Source organism: Podarcis gaigeae (assembly GCF_964106915.1).
Source record: "Podarcis gaigeae genome assembly, chromosome: 15".
In the NCBI taxonomy this organism is placed as follows: domain Eukaryota; kingdom Metazoa; phylum Chordata; class Lepidosauria; order Squamata; family Lacertidae; genus Podarcis; species Podarcis gaigeae.
Window position 1 is genome coordinate 40551128 of NC_139692.1, and position 13216 is coordinate 40564343.

The 13216-nt window shown below is 43.9% G+C and overlaps 1 protein-coding gene across 2 annotated transcripts in view; it reads left to right on the forward strand.

Moving 5' to 3' along the window:
• Positions 1–1131: 1131 nt before the first annotated feature.
• Positions 1132–13216, forward strand: part of TBX4 (T-box transcription factor 4) — a 103829-nt gene continuing 91744 nt past the window's right edge. Inside the window, exons 1-2 of one of the 2 annotated variants that reach the window (XM_083715149.1) lie at positions 1132–1498; positions 1928–1997. In XM_083715149.1, the coding sequence (XP_083571275.1) occupies positions 1482–1498; positions 1928–1997 (87 nt within the window). In that variant the 5' untranslated portion in view covers positions 1132–1481. Of the gene's footprint in view, positions 1499–1927; positions 1998–13216 lie in introns of those variants that run through there. The other variant, XM_083715151.1, reaches the window with a different exon arrangement.

Consider the following 13216-nt stretch of genomic DNA (forward strand, 5'->3'; position numbering starts at 1 on the left):
ACAGCTCTATAAATATTGCCCTGTTAAGTGGCAGCTACGATGGATCAGATACTTGGCCATTGAACACTAATATGTTCAGGGCCAAAGAAAAGAGCCAGCCTGGTAAAACGCCTAGAGTATTGGGCCTTGGGGAACCTGGGTTCAAATCTCTGTGAAACTCCGTGGATGACCTCAGGCCAACCAATATATGTCTTACCTAACCTCCTTCAGGAGGTGGTGGACTTTCATTCATTGGATGTTTTTAAGCAGATGTTGGATGGCCATCTGTCATGGATGTTTTAGTTGTTCCTGCATTGCAGGGGGTTGGACTAGATGACCCTTGGTCCCTTCCAACTCTACAATTTTATTGTTTTACCTCACAGGGTCATTGTGAGGATAAAATGGGATAGTCCCAGTGCTTGGGAGGAAGTTACCTCAGATTAACAAATAAAAAACTGAACTCTACATTGTCATAAAATTGTTATACCAGGGATGGAGAACCAGTGGTCTTCTCAATGTTTCAGGACTACAACTCCCATCGGCCCCAACTAGGATGGCTTATGGTCAGAGATTATGGCAGCAGTAGTCCAGCAACATTTGATGGGGAGCTGATTCCCCACCTTTAACAAACTACACTTCCCAGGATTCTTTGGGGGAAGCCAAAGTGGTATGATACTGTTTTAAATATATGGTGCGGATGAGGCCAACTCCTATCATCCTTAGCCAGCATGGCCAATGGTAAGGAATTATGGGAGTTGTAGTCCGCAACATCCAAAAGGCACAGCATTGGTTACCCTTGGCCTAGGGCAGGCTTCCTCAAACTCGGCCCTCCAGATGTTTTTTTGAGATTACAATTCCCATCATCCCTGACCACTGGTCCTGCTAGTTAGGGATCATGGGAGTTGTAGGCCAAAAACATCTGAAGAGGGCCGAGTTTGAAGCAGCCTGGCCTAGAGCCTGCTCAAAATACTGTAGTTTCTGAGGGCCTAACAAATTTCCTTCAAGTGTCCTTATTTCTCCTCAGAGAACTGCAATTCCCAGTGTCTCTAAAGGAAAGAGTAAAAAAAAGAGGGACTTTATAACAAGCCCAGTTCTGCTTAACAGTAGCACAGGCGACCTGAAGCCATTTTGCAGGCGGAGGTGTTGCTCTGTCCTTAAGGCAGGACCGCAGGCCTGAAATGTGGCCTTTGGGTCTCTTCCTTAGACCGCACATCCTCCTCAGCCTTATGCCTCATCCTCCTTGATTGTTTTTGCCTGGCTGGAATGTGACCTTGAACTCTGATAATGCTCCCTGCTTGCATGGACGGAGGATAGAAAAGGATGTGTGAAGGATCTAGCCTTTCTTAAAAAGTCAAAATCCACATTCACCTGCAGTTGCCTCTGGGAAAAAGCTTGCCCAGGCTGAAAAAGATTCCTTATAACCTACCTGCCCTAAGGTATGGCCTGAAGGTGCACAAGGCCTCTACCAGATGAAGTGAGGCAGGTGTGGGTAATTGCAGAAGATGCAAAATGTCAACAGGTGTGTGGATCTTAGCATCAAAAGTACTTAAGTGATAGAAAGGAGAGAACCTCACCGGCTCTGAGGGGCTGAGTTAAGTAACTAAGGTGAGGACATACTCTTGAAAGAGATGAGAGCTGATACAATTTAAATGGAGGCCAGGGTTGACAATAACATTTTACATTGCCAAGTGTGTCTGGCTACTTTTAAATTATTAGCTGGGGTGAGTGTGTGAGTGACTATTTTAAAATGGTCTTGTTTGGCTTGAGATGTTCTCAATGGTTTTAAAATGTGTTTTTGTTTTATTTTTAATTGTATTACTTTACTGCTTTGTTTGCTGCCTTGGGTTCCTTTGGGAGGGTTTTAAATTAGTAAAATTATATAGAAATGTAACTGATAAAAAGATATCCACATTTTAAAAATAATAATAAATTTTTCTTACTAATTTAGCTGCTCTACCACTGGAAGAATGAAAATGGTGGAAGACACACCCATAGATGACTCCATAGCCCAGATAAATGTAAGTGTCCTTTGTGGCTGCTGCCAGTATTTCACCGTGCAGACCTTTCCCCCCAGAGTAAAAACTACTTATCATATGCAAGCTTGTGTACTGAAGTAGTTTTTATGCTGTAACACACACACACACACACACACACACACACACACACACACTTATTTTGCCCCAGCTGTGGGCAACCAATACTTCTGTAACCTCATGCTGGGAGATGGTAGCTAGGACATGCACTTAAATTATGGAACTTGCACCCACAAGAGGCAGTGTTGGCCACCAACATGGCTTTAAAAGAGGATTAGTCAGATTCATGGAGGATGAGGCTATGAACAGCTACTAGCCACAATGGCTATGTTATGTTCTACCTCCAATGCCAGAGCTATCGTGCTCCTGGATACCAGTTGCGGGGAACTTCAGGTGGGCAGAGTGCTACTGCTCCCATGTCCATCTTGCAGGCTTCCCATAGGCATCAGGGTGGACAGGATACTGGACCAGATGGGCCAGTGACCTGATCCAGCAGACTTGCCTTATGTTCTTATGTGACAATGTATTGGTTAAGGTTTTTGGACTAGAACTGGGAAGACTTGGGTCCAAATCTCCTCCACTCAGCTATGAAGTTCACTGGCTTACTTTGAGCCAGTTGATGGTTGTATTTATGTATGTTTTAATGCACCCAAAGCTTTTCTTATACTGCAGCACAGAAAGAGTGCGATAAAGAAGGCCCGAGATATTTTTGTGTCTGATGCAGAACAGCAAAAGGACACCCACACACCCAAAGTCTGCCCAAAAACTTTGGTGCCTGAAGCAGAAAAGCCTACAAGCAACCTCTTCCCATGCCCCCACAGAAATGAAATGAAATTCCAGAAATAATATATTAGATAGCTATTAATTTGGTGCCTTTTCATGACACTGCAAAAAACAGCTGTGCCAACCAGTTGTGGTTGGTGTCATGGTCGGAAGTCCCTCTTCCAGACACTGAGTTTGGATAAGGGATGGGGGCAAAATTTGATTCAGTTTGCATTTTAAAGGGGAACCCACCTAGTTCATGTTTCCAAAGCAACACACAAACCAAAACGTGAGAAATTTGTAATTGTCTGAATTTTGCAATGCAATTCTCCAGCCAAGTAACGTTCACAAGGCATATATTAGTGAAAATGACATACAAAAATGTGTATATTAGGGGAAGCGGCTTTGCAAAAATATGTGTTTGCAGAAATCATATGCAAATATGTGTATATTAGGATTGATTAATAGTAAAATACTGGTGACTTTAATTGCGGATTTTAAATTAAAAATAATTGCAAACTGATATGGAAATGTGGAGAAGCTGAGTTTAAACTTTTATAAATGAGAAATCTAAATTGGCAGATTGCCTCATCCCTAGCATGCACCTTTGCCCTTTTGGATGGTCAACACCTGCATTCCAAAATTAATTCTGCTCCTTGTAAGAAGCTCTGCATTGAGCTGCTAACTGAAGAGAGAATAGCTAGTATTTTTAAGGCATTGTTTTCAGCTGCAGCTGTAGATTTCCAGTAGCAAATGTGGGGTGGGGAGAGAGGGTATGAAGTTGTTTTATCAGGTTCGAGCCTGCAGCTTATGGAACATTATGGATTTCTTTTGCATTGTCTCCTGAGGATTCTCCAAGATTAAAAAGTAAGGTACTGTGCATCCAGTTTGGCTACAAACTGACTGGGGAAAGCACTTGTGTGCTAATAGGAAAAACATAAGCCTTATTTTTTTCCCACCTGAAGGCCGTACATTATAGAGGAAAAATAATAACTCACCCTGTGTGATTTAGATAAATATATATATATTTAAAAACTCTAGCATAGGATCTCTAGCCAGGGATGACCCTACTACAAGGTGGAGTGAGCTATCCTGTGTCTCTGGGGGCAGACTTTGGGGATACAATTGAAAGCTGTTGTAGCTAACCTTTTCTAATCCAAGGAGCCCAGGTCAAACTCTGTGGAGGGCCAATTGCCGAAATGCACATGACTGAAGTGTAAAAGTGTGGCTGAAGTCAAAGTCAAACTGAATATCTTTATATTGCATGTGGTTATGGGCCATATTAAGAGAAGGGCTGTAGTTCAGTGGTAAAGTTTTGCATGCAGTGGAATGTTTTGCATGCAGAAAGCCCCAAGTTCAGTTCCAGGGCTGGGAGAAGATTCCTGTATGAATCTGAGTTCACCTGGGCACAGTCTTGTCCCCGTCCCCACCCCACGTAGGGTGAGATGCATTGTATTTGTATTTCACCTGACAGCAAGTGTGCTATAATGGTTAGAACATCACACTCTAACCTGGGAGACCTGGGCTCAAATTGCCACTTGGCTATGAAGCTCACCTGATGACCTTGGGCTAGTCACTGCCTCTAAGCTGAACCTAACTCACAGGTTAGTTGTGGGTATTTAAATCAGTAGGGGGACACCCTTAAGCTGGGATATAAATGCAACAAATAATGACTATACTTTAAATTATTGTATTATTTCTAAATATGCATCTATGCATTGAAATTAGCAAATGCAAACTTTTGGTCCCTTCTTTTGGAGGCGAGGAGTGATGATGCACACCATCCTTCTCTTCCTGTCGCTGAGGAGAGTGTTCCACAAGAAGGGAGCCATAACCTCCCTCTTGTGCATAGGTGCCACTATTTTGGTTTCATAAGGAACAGAATGCACAGACTGAACATCCGAAGTAGAATCAGTGCTTTTCCCCCCAGGGGTACTTAAGGGTAAGCAGTACCGGCACATCTTTTCGTTGTTAAGAAGTGTGGCACTTAATGTACCATAACAACTTCATGGTGAGTACTGGCACCTCTTTTTCTAGGAAAAAAAAAGCACGGGAAAGAATGGTGATAAAAAATAAGCGTACTGCAAGTATTCAGGCTCCTATCCTGGCTCTGATGACTTGTGAGCCGAGATGGATGGGTGGACCCATCAATTTTGGTCCTCTCAGTTTCTCATATTTCAAATCTTAAAATCAGTTCTCCACATTTCTGCAGCAATTCACAATTATTATTATTATTATTATTATTAAAAATTCTCCTGAAAATGTCAGCATTTTTGTGTAAATTTATTAGCATTTTTGTGTAAGTTTATTGCATACACATTTTTGTATGCAATTTTCCCTAATACAATGCATTTTTGTTTTTGCACAAATACATGCATTTTTATGCACACTTTGCCCTAGTATATACATTTTTGTACACATTACTTGAATGGAGAACCACATTGCAAAATTTGGAGATGTATGAATTTTGAAGGACTGATGAGTTTTGAGTTGCATATTATGTCGGAAAATGCGAATTTGGTAGGTTCTGAGTCAAATTTCTCCCCCACCCCTACCTGTGACAGATGTTGGGGGAATGCCACAGAATTGTGACAGAGTTTCTTCTGTATTTAGTGGAGTGTGTGTGCACATGTTGGGGTCTGGCACAAGCCAGCTGAATATGTACAACTGGGGCTTTGGGGAATTAAATTGAAAAGGTACAAGGTGAGGTGTAGAAATCATGACGTGTGAAGCGAAATGGGAAGCTCCTGCTTTGGCGGGGAGTTGCCACAACCGCTTCAAGGTGTTCCTGAACCTGTCATCAGGCTGTTGGGCCTCCTTTCCAAAGGTAAATAAGCCAAATAGTAAGAGTGTCCGCAGCTGACATTCACCGGGGATACCAGCTGAGGCCGAAAGGAAGAGGGCATGCATTGGCTGAAGGAACCAGCATATATGGGAGTTCGACGCCAGTGCAGTGTGGAGTGTTTACCTTAACAACTAAGGAATTATGACTAATAATCTGAGGATCAATGCAGAAAGGGGACATAAGAGACTTTCAGGCAAAACACATGCAAAAAAAAAAAGAAGAACAGCCATCCCAACTGGTTCCCTCCAGATGTTGTTGGACTCCAGTTCCCCTCAATCCAGCCAGCATAGCTAATGGTCAGGGATGATGGGAGTTGTAGTCCAAAACAAATAGAGGGCACTAGGTTGAGGAAAGCCTTGGTTATTAACAGTTCGGGAAACACTGATTTAGATCTTTTTTAAAAAAATGCAAAGCAGCATAGGAAAGACTAGTTGACACTTGCAAGAGGCCTTTAAGCTGCATTTTCGGCCCTAGCAAAGGAAACTGTTTTTTTGTGATGGGGGTGGGGAAGGAAATGCATGAAATGTCTGTTTAGCTTGAATTTTGTATTCCTCGTAATTAACATCATTCCGTCTGATTAGTTGCCAACAAGCTGCCGCAGCAGCTGCTTAATTTCCCAGATCTTTATGGCGACCCTGGCAAGAACGTGTGGGATCAGGTGTTCCCCCTAATTGGCAGCGATCTTTTGCTGAATTTAGTCAAATGCTCTTTGACATTTCACCCTGTTGGGTCTTGTAAAAGTAAACTCCCTTTAACTTCACTAGGAGGAGATCTGGGAGATATGGAATAAGTTTTAGGGAAACTGCTTTTGTGCTGATGTAGAGAGAGCTGCTTTGAGGGTGGCACCCGGTGTTAAGGAGAGATGTGAAGGTGGTGTCATGTGGCTTGCTTTTTCTCCCTCCTCCAAATAACGCCTCATTCATGAGTGCAGAACCTTAGACCTGGGGACCAAGTGTGAACAGATAAAGGTGAACTTGCCTAATTTGGACTTTCTGAATACAACACGCTAACTGGAACTCAACCATCCATTGAAAAGTCCACTTCTCCAAATACGTCATAGGATCTTAGAGTTGGAAGGGACATATTTTTCCTGTTTCTAAAAAACTAGTATGAAGTGAAAGCCAAATCAAGGCTGCATCATAACAACAGCACCAGGAATATTAGTGTCTGTAGCAAGGAAAACTATATCTTCTCCTTGTAGTGTCTTAATTCTGGTGAACGTCATGACCTGAGACCCACTGGGGTCAACACAGCAGGCAGACATTTCTGATCATACATTTCTTTCACAGCACTAATATTTCTGTTTTGAGTTAGCAGGCTGTAAGTTATTGTTCTTAGAAACTATTGGCAGCTAGCAGGACACCAAGGAGAGCTTGTGCCAATTAGGAACTCAGAGAAGCTGCTGAGTTCCTTCAGGCTAACTGGAAGGTGAACTATGGCTTCGTAGAAAGGCACAGTGCCCCTATGCTGACATGTCACTCCACTTACACAGAACATGTTTCTGATACCTGACAGGTACAACTCAGGAATACCATATCTGAGTGTTATAATTCAGAGGCTTCATCCTGCTAAGTGTTGAGTCTGCAGAAACACGTTCCCACAGCTAAACTGCAAGATGTATCTAGGACTGGATCTAGCACATTTTTTAAAAGTGTTTCAGGAAAATGTGTTGTAAACTTCATTATGGCGAAAGATGGGACTCCACAGTGCCATCTGGTGTCAGTGTTATAACACATATAAAACTAATATAGCTGAGTCCCATTATTGCTTATGCCACAAGATGTGTCCATAATTGCAACTGCAAGGCCAGTTATGCCTAGCAGGCCTAAATTTGAGATAAGGGCCTAATTTTGCCCCTGCCCGTGGGAAGTGTTGTAGCAGTTTGACAACTCACTTTTGTGGACACTGGGCTGGGCAGTGAGCTGTGGCCTGGCTCCCACCCCTGGACAGGGACGAGAGGACCATGTGAGGGGGCTATGAGCTGGCGGAAAGAGGGGGGAAATTAAAAAGGAGGTAAAAGAAGAGGCGGCAGGCTTGTCTCGTTGATGGTTGAGTGTGTGAAAATGACCCACACAAAAATAAGGAGAACCAGCCAGGGAAGAAAGCGGGGTGGGGGAATTGAAAAGGCTCATTCCCTCTACCACAACCAGTGCCAATCCCCATCAAAATACATTTTTATGCATTTTATTTAAATTTATATTTAGTGGGCTATCTAGATAGAGCAGTCAAGTCCCAACATTTCCTATTTGCTAGAATGGGCACACAGAGGAATGTGGCTCCAGCAGGGAGGACTTCCTGTCAAACCTGCAGGAGCTACCTCCCCCTGGGTGCGACCATGTAGAGATGGGTGTGACCCAAATAAAAGGACTGATTGTGTTGCCAAAGCGCTCTCTCGATCTTTTACTCTCTTGGTGTCCTTTCTTCATCTGCTCTTTGCCTGCGCATGGCTCATCCATAACAAAGAATGAGACTTAGCTCAGACTTCTCTCATACCTTCCAACATTTCTCCAATAAAAATAAGGATGTCTTCTTCTTCTTCTTCCCCACCCATCTGACTGGCAGGCTCCAACCTCTCTGGGCGGCTTTCAACATACAGTATATAAAAACACAATAAAACTATACATGATAGCCTTCAGATAGCTTCTGAAGATTGCATAGTTACTTATCTCCTTGGCTTTCTGGGTTGTATAACTCAATAACCTCCAACATTTCTCCAATGAAAATAGGGATGTCCTAAGGGAAAGCAGGACATTCTGGGACCAGATCAGATACCAGGACGGCTTCTGTAAATCCAGGACTGTCCCTGGAAAATAGAGACACTTGGTGGGTCTGTCTTCTCTTCAATATAATCTACAAATGCACCAAGGCATCCTGGATTGCTTCATTAAAAGGCTGAAACCAGCTAACTAACAGCTTCCTATTTGCTGCAAAGGAATGTGTTCTGATCTATGCTCGCTCACGCGAGTAAGGAAGCATAATATACATTCCTACATATTTTCCCTCTAAGTAGGCCAGGAACAGAACTGCATCATTTTGAAAAGTGCAAAAACTGGTTTTGCATAGCTGTATTTTCAAATACTGAATTCCTCAAGCATTGCTACATACAAACAAACCTATTTTTAAGACTAAGCCGATTCCTGGCCTGGTCAGCGATGAGCTAATATGTGTGTATGTGAACCAGCTTGCAAAATAGCTCTTCTTTTAGGGCTGTTATATTATTTGTGACATATATTCTTGCCCATCCAACAAGTCCTCTGATCTTAAAATTGAAAAGAGAGAGGTTCAGAGTTAAACTAAGGGATTGTGTATGATAAAACACAGAGGCCTATTTGTTAAATGGCTTTGTCTTATGAAACCAACTCCCCCCCGCCTGTCCGACCGCCATATTCTTGGTTTTCCCATTACCAGTTTTATTGGGTTTTCTGTCGGAAAAAGATGTCATCTGAAGCTTGTAGCTGAATGCTGACTTAGATAGTATTATGTGCAACACACACACACACACACACACACCTCCAAACAACCCAGCGTCTTTTGAGTGTGTGTGTGTGCACATGCATGTGTGTGTGTAAAACCCTCTGATGCTCATAAGCAATGTGGCTCCCTTCCCAGTTAGCGCTGTGGGGCGGAGAGGTCTTTGTCTTTCGGATGCTTCTCCCACACTCTTCCGTCACCTGACCACAGCAGAGGTGTGAGGGAGGAAGCAAACTGTGTTCCACCTACTGATGCCAAAATATTTCTCTCCCCCCCGCACCACCCCCTTCTTTTTATAGCTAAAGGAAGATGCATCTGAGTTTCCTAAGTTTAGGTTGTTTCTTTTTAATGGAAGAGTTGGATTATTTTCCCCATATCTGGCCTTCTGCAGTTGTTCTTTGGGGACATCAGGTTTTATTTGGGGGGGTACACATTTCATATACAACCTGTTTCTTGAGAATCCCCATTATTTTGATCCATTTTATTTTTAAGCAATCCTGGTGACCAGCCTGGTGCCCTCCATATGCTTTTGGATTGTAACTCCAATCGACTTCAGCCACAGCCTGTGGCCTGATCCAACAGGGCTCTTCTTCATGCTCTTATGATGATTGTTCTCATCCCATTGATGTGGGAAATCTCCACAACGCCATGAATGAAATCATTTTAAAATTCTACTAAGCACCGCCACAATATTGGTGTAAAGGGCAGATTTGCAGGTTGCTGCAAGGGACAGGAGAAACCACGGAAAGTTGCCTTTCTTCCTGTCCCATGGTGGATATCGCCCATTTATTTATTTTGCCCAAGCCTAGCCACTCAGCTACCTTAGTAAAAAAACCACACACACACACACACACACACACACACACACACCATGTTTAAAATGCATTATAACACTGTGACACCAAATGGTACTGTGGAGTTCTGTCTTTCGGCAACTTGATTTCCCATTATGAAGTTTACAGTGCGTTTTCCTGAAACTTTTTTTGATGTGTCTAGATCCAGCCTAAGAGAAAAGTGTTGTATGAAGTTGGGACTTTGTCCCTCTGTCTTTAACCCTAGGTGAGTAAGGGGTTTCATTTTAAGGAAGGCTTCCATTTTAAGGAACTCTACCATGTTTCTAACCATATCAAATAATTCCTACGCAGTTCTTGCATCTCTGAGCCCCAGTGCTCCTATCCGCTGGCTGCTTATTCTTATGAACTATTAAATGGGCCTATGTACAAATTAATGCGCATGCCAAAAGCACAAATCCTACTCCACTCCACAGGTAACTGTTGGCTCCTGTGTCAGTTTAAAGTCCACTTGGTTCTTTCTTTATTAACATTTATTTATTTTGAGTTTTATTTTGCAGGTTGTAGTTGCCACTTAATCTGAGCGATTTAGATAAAAGTCATTTTACCCATTGCAATATATTACCATGGCAGCGTTCAACATAGTACTTCAAGTCAATCCACTGAAATACACTTAACAGCACAGAAATACCACCAACGGTACCAGAAAGCACTGATAATAGTATTAGAACATTGAAATATCATAGAAACGTATGAAGCCATATTACACTGAGTCCATCTAGCTCAGTAATGTCCACACTGACTGGCAGCAGCTCCCCAGGATTTCAGGCAGGCATCCCTACCAGTCCTACCTGGAGATGCCAGGAAGGATCACAGGCCTTTATACCCTTGATGCGGACTCTTGCTTTTAAAAGGGTGACGTTTACATATGGTCATCAAAAGGGGAGTGTTCATATGCCTCAGAGGCAGCACTTTTTATTCCCACTTCATGTGTGACCAGGGCACTGAACCCTGAAAGCAACTTCACAGAGTAAGGCCGAGCGAGGCCTGCCTTCAATTGAAGATTCCTCCGACTGCAAGGGACTTGGGATATTGTTCACTGGCAGGTTGACATACAATATTATAAACTGCACTTCCTGTGACTGAGAAGTACTTAACCTTGAGGCTTCCCAGGGCTTCCTCCTGACTTACGATGTCCTTTTTATAGGATGGTTGATGCTAGTGTTTGAGTGATTTCATTGCCAACTCCCCCGTTCTATGGGGTTGGTTTTTTTTTTAAAGGCCTACTGTCCAATTTAATGGGCAGTAGGCCTTAAAAATACCTACCCCTTTAATAGCGCCGCTGAATCTCTTGCCCTTAGCGATTCATCCCTCGAAGGCTGTGTTGCAAATGCCATTCGGAAATCCGTTAACACAGTAACCTTTGTCAGTTTCCCAATTCGCCCTCCTCCTGGGGTGGCAGGAGATTGAGAAGGAGCCAAGTCTGGGAGACATGACCTGCTGACCCACCTTAAGCTGGGGAGGAAGGAAGTGGTCTTTAAGGTAACAGCGATGCCAAGACCTGCTGTGTGACACGCCCAGAGAGCCATTCCATTCTGATGCCGTTTGGGCCCTGAAAATGAAATGGGGAATGCTAATGCAACACAGAATCCATCATACAAGCGTTGCAAAACAGCCGTGAGCTTGTTTTGAAGGCTTGCAATAAAAAATTCCTCCTGCGGTCATGTCGGCCCTTTGAAGCAGATCAGGATTCTTTCCTCACCACTCTTCGTGCAAACGCACGCACACACGAAAAAGAAAAAGATGCAGTAGTAGCTGTTGTTGTGCTTAAATAATACAGGAATTGGAAGAATGTTTACTTTGTAAAATTCAGTTCAGGTCCACACTGCATTTGATAAAGAGGACTTTAAAAGGTAAAGGTAAAGGTACTCCTGCCCGTACGGGCCAGTCTTGACAGACTCTGGGGTTGTGCGCCCATCTCACTTAAGAGGCCAGGGGCCAGCGCTGTCCGGAGACACTTCCGGGTCACGTGGCCAGCGTGACATCGCTGCTCTGGCGAGCCAGAGCCGCACACGGAAACGCCGTTTACCTTCCCGCTGGTAAGCGGTCCCTATTTATCTACTTGCACCCGGAGGTGCTTTCGAACTGCTAGGTTGGCAGGCGCTGGGACCGAGCAGCGGGAGCGCACCCCGCCGCAGGGATTCGAACCGCCGACCTTTCGATCAGCAAGTCCTAGGCGCTGAGGCTTTAACCCACAGCGCCACCTGCGTTTGAGGACTTTAGTCCACAAAAATTCTCCTAAAAATACTTTAAAGCTGTTTGTGGTGGGCTTGCCGCAACAGTCTTTCATTGACTAGCCCTTTGGAAGCTGCAAATGCAACCATAACTCATAGCCAGCACTTCTGTGGATGAGAAAGAGACAGCAGAGGCTTTGTATATTGGTGTGAAGCAGGAGAAACCTAATACAAGAGGTCAGATAAATTTAACATATTAAAAATACTATGAAAACCAAAGGGGCTGGCTTAGAAATTGACTACCAAAAGACAAAGTGGTGTTCACAAGCTTTGATGGCTGTGAAATGTGTCAGGCGAGCTTGGCTGCTGGATCAGGCCATCTAGTGCAGCATCCTGTTCTCACAGTGGCCAACCAGATGCTCCAGTGGGAAATGCACAAGCAAAACCTGAGCACAAGACCACTATCCCCTCCTGAAGTTTCCAGGAACTAGTATTCAGGAGCTCGCTGCCTCTGACAGTAGAAGGTAGAATATAGCCATTGTGGCTAGTAGCCACAGTCTTATCCTCCATGTAATGCTCTAGTCTTCTTTTAAAACCAGTGTAGTTGGTGACCATCGCTACCTCTTGTGGGAGCAGAATCCAATAGTTTAGCTATGCACTGCATGAAGAAGTACTTTCTTTTTGTCTGAGGAGAGTCCGGGGGCCAAACTGAGAGGTCTGGAGGGCCACACTTGGTCCTCAGGTCTGAGTTTCCCCACCCACCCTTTAAAGCAGTAATTGTTTGCTTCCTCTTTGATACACATAGCTTCATAATCTAGGAAATAACATTAATAAAAGTTATTGGGGCCTTCTCGCCCATGAAGCAGGCTGAAGCAGACATATTGGGCGGCAGAATCCTGTGGCACAGCACTCCTATGGGCACCCTGCCCACCCATGCCACTGCTGCTGGGGTCATGCACTGATTTCTTTCTGGGAAGCTGCCACTGCCACTACGCAACTGAAGTTAGGAAGGCTGCAGCAGGGGGAGGGCGTCAGCGAGGGGTGTTGTCTTCCCATTTCAGGCAGCAAATAGGCAAGACTACTCCTGGCAGTTCTTCAGTA